The 278-nt window shown below is 68.3% G+C and overlaps 1 protein-coding gene across 1 annotated transcript in view; it reads left to right on the forward strand.

Moving 5' to 3' along the window:
- The window catches only part of FIBCD1 (fibrinogen C domain containing 1), a 20980-nt gene that overhangs the window by 14780 nt on the left and 5922 nt on the right, over positions 1-278 (forward strand). Inside the window, exon 6 of the mRNA XM_009322181.1 lies at positions 78-257. Within this exon, the coding sequence (XP_009320456.1) occupies positions 78-257 (180 nt within the window). The remainder of the gene's footprint in view (positions 1-77; positions 258-278) is intronic.

Here is a 278-nt window from a genome sequence, read left to right on the forward strand (position 1 = left end):
AGGGTGGGAACCGCGCCCCATCCCACCCCGCGCACCCTCCCCGGGGACCCCGCACTCACCCCCTCCCTCCGCCGCAGGGCTGAAGCAGATCCACGTGCTGACGGTGCAGGGCAGCTACGAGCTCCGCATTGACCTGGAGGACTTTGACAACAGCACCGCCTTCGCCCACTACGGCAGCTTCGGCGTGGGGCTCTTCTCTGTCGACCCTGAGGAGGACGGGTACCCTGTCTCCATCGCTGGCTACTCAGGGACGGCAGGTAAGGCAGTGGGACGGGGGG

The sequence above is a fragment of the Pygoscelis adeliae genome, unplaced genomic scaffold, assembly GCF_000699105.1.
Source record: "Pygoscelis adeliae isolate BGI_AS28 unplaced genomic scaffold, ASM69910v1 Scaffold114, whole genome shotgun sequence".
Classification (NCBI taxonomy): domain Eukaryota; kingdom Metazoa; phylum Chordata; class Aves; order Sphenisciformes; family Spheniscidae; genus Pygoscelis; species Pygoscelis adeliae.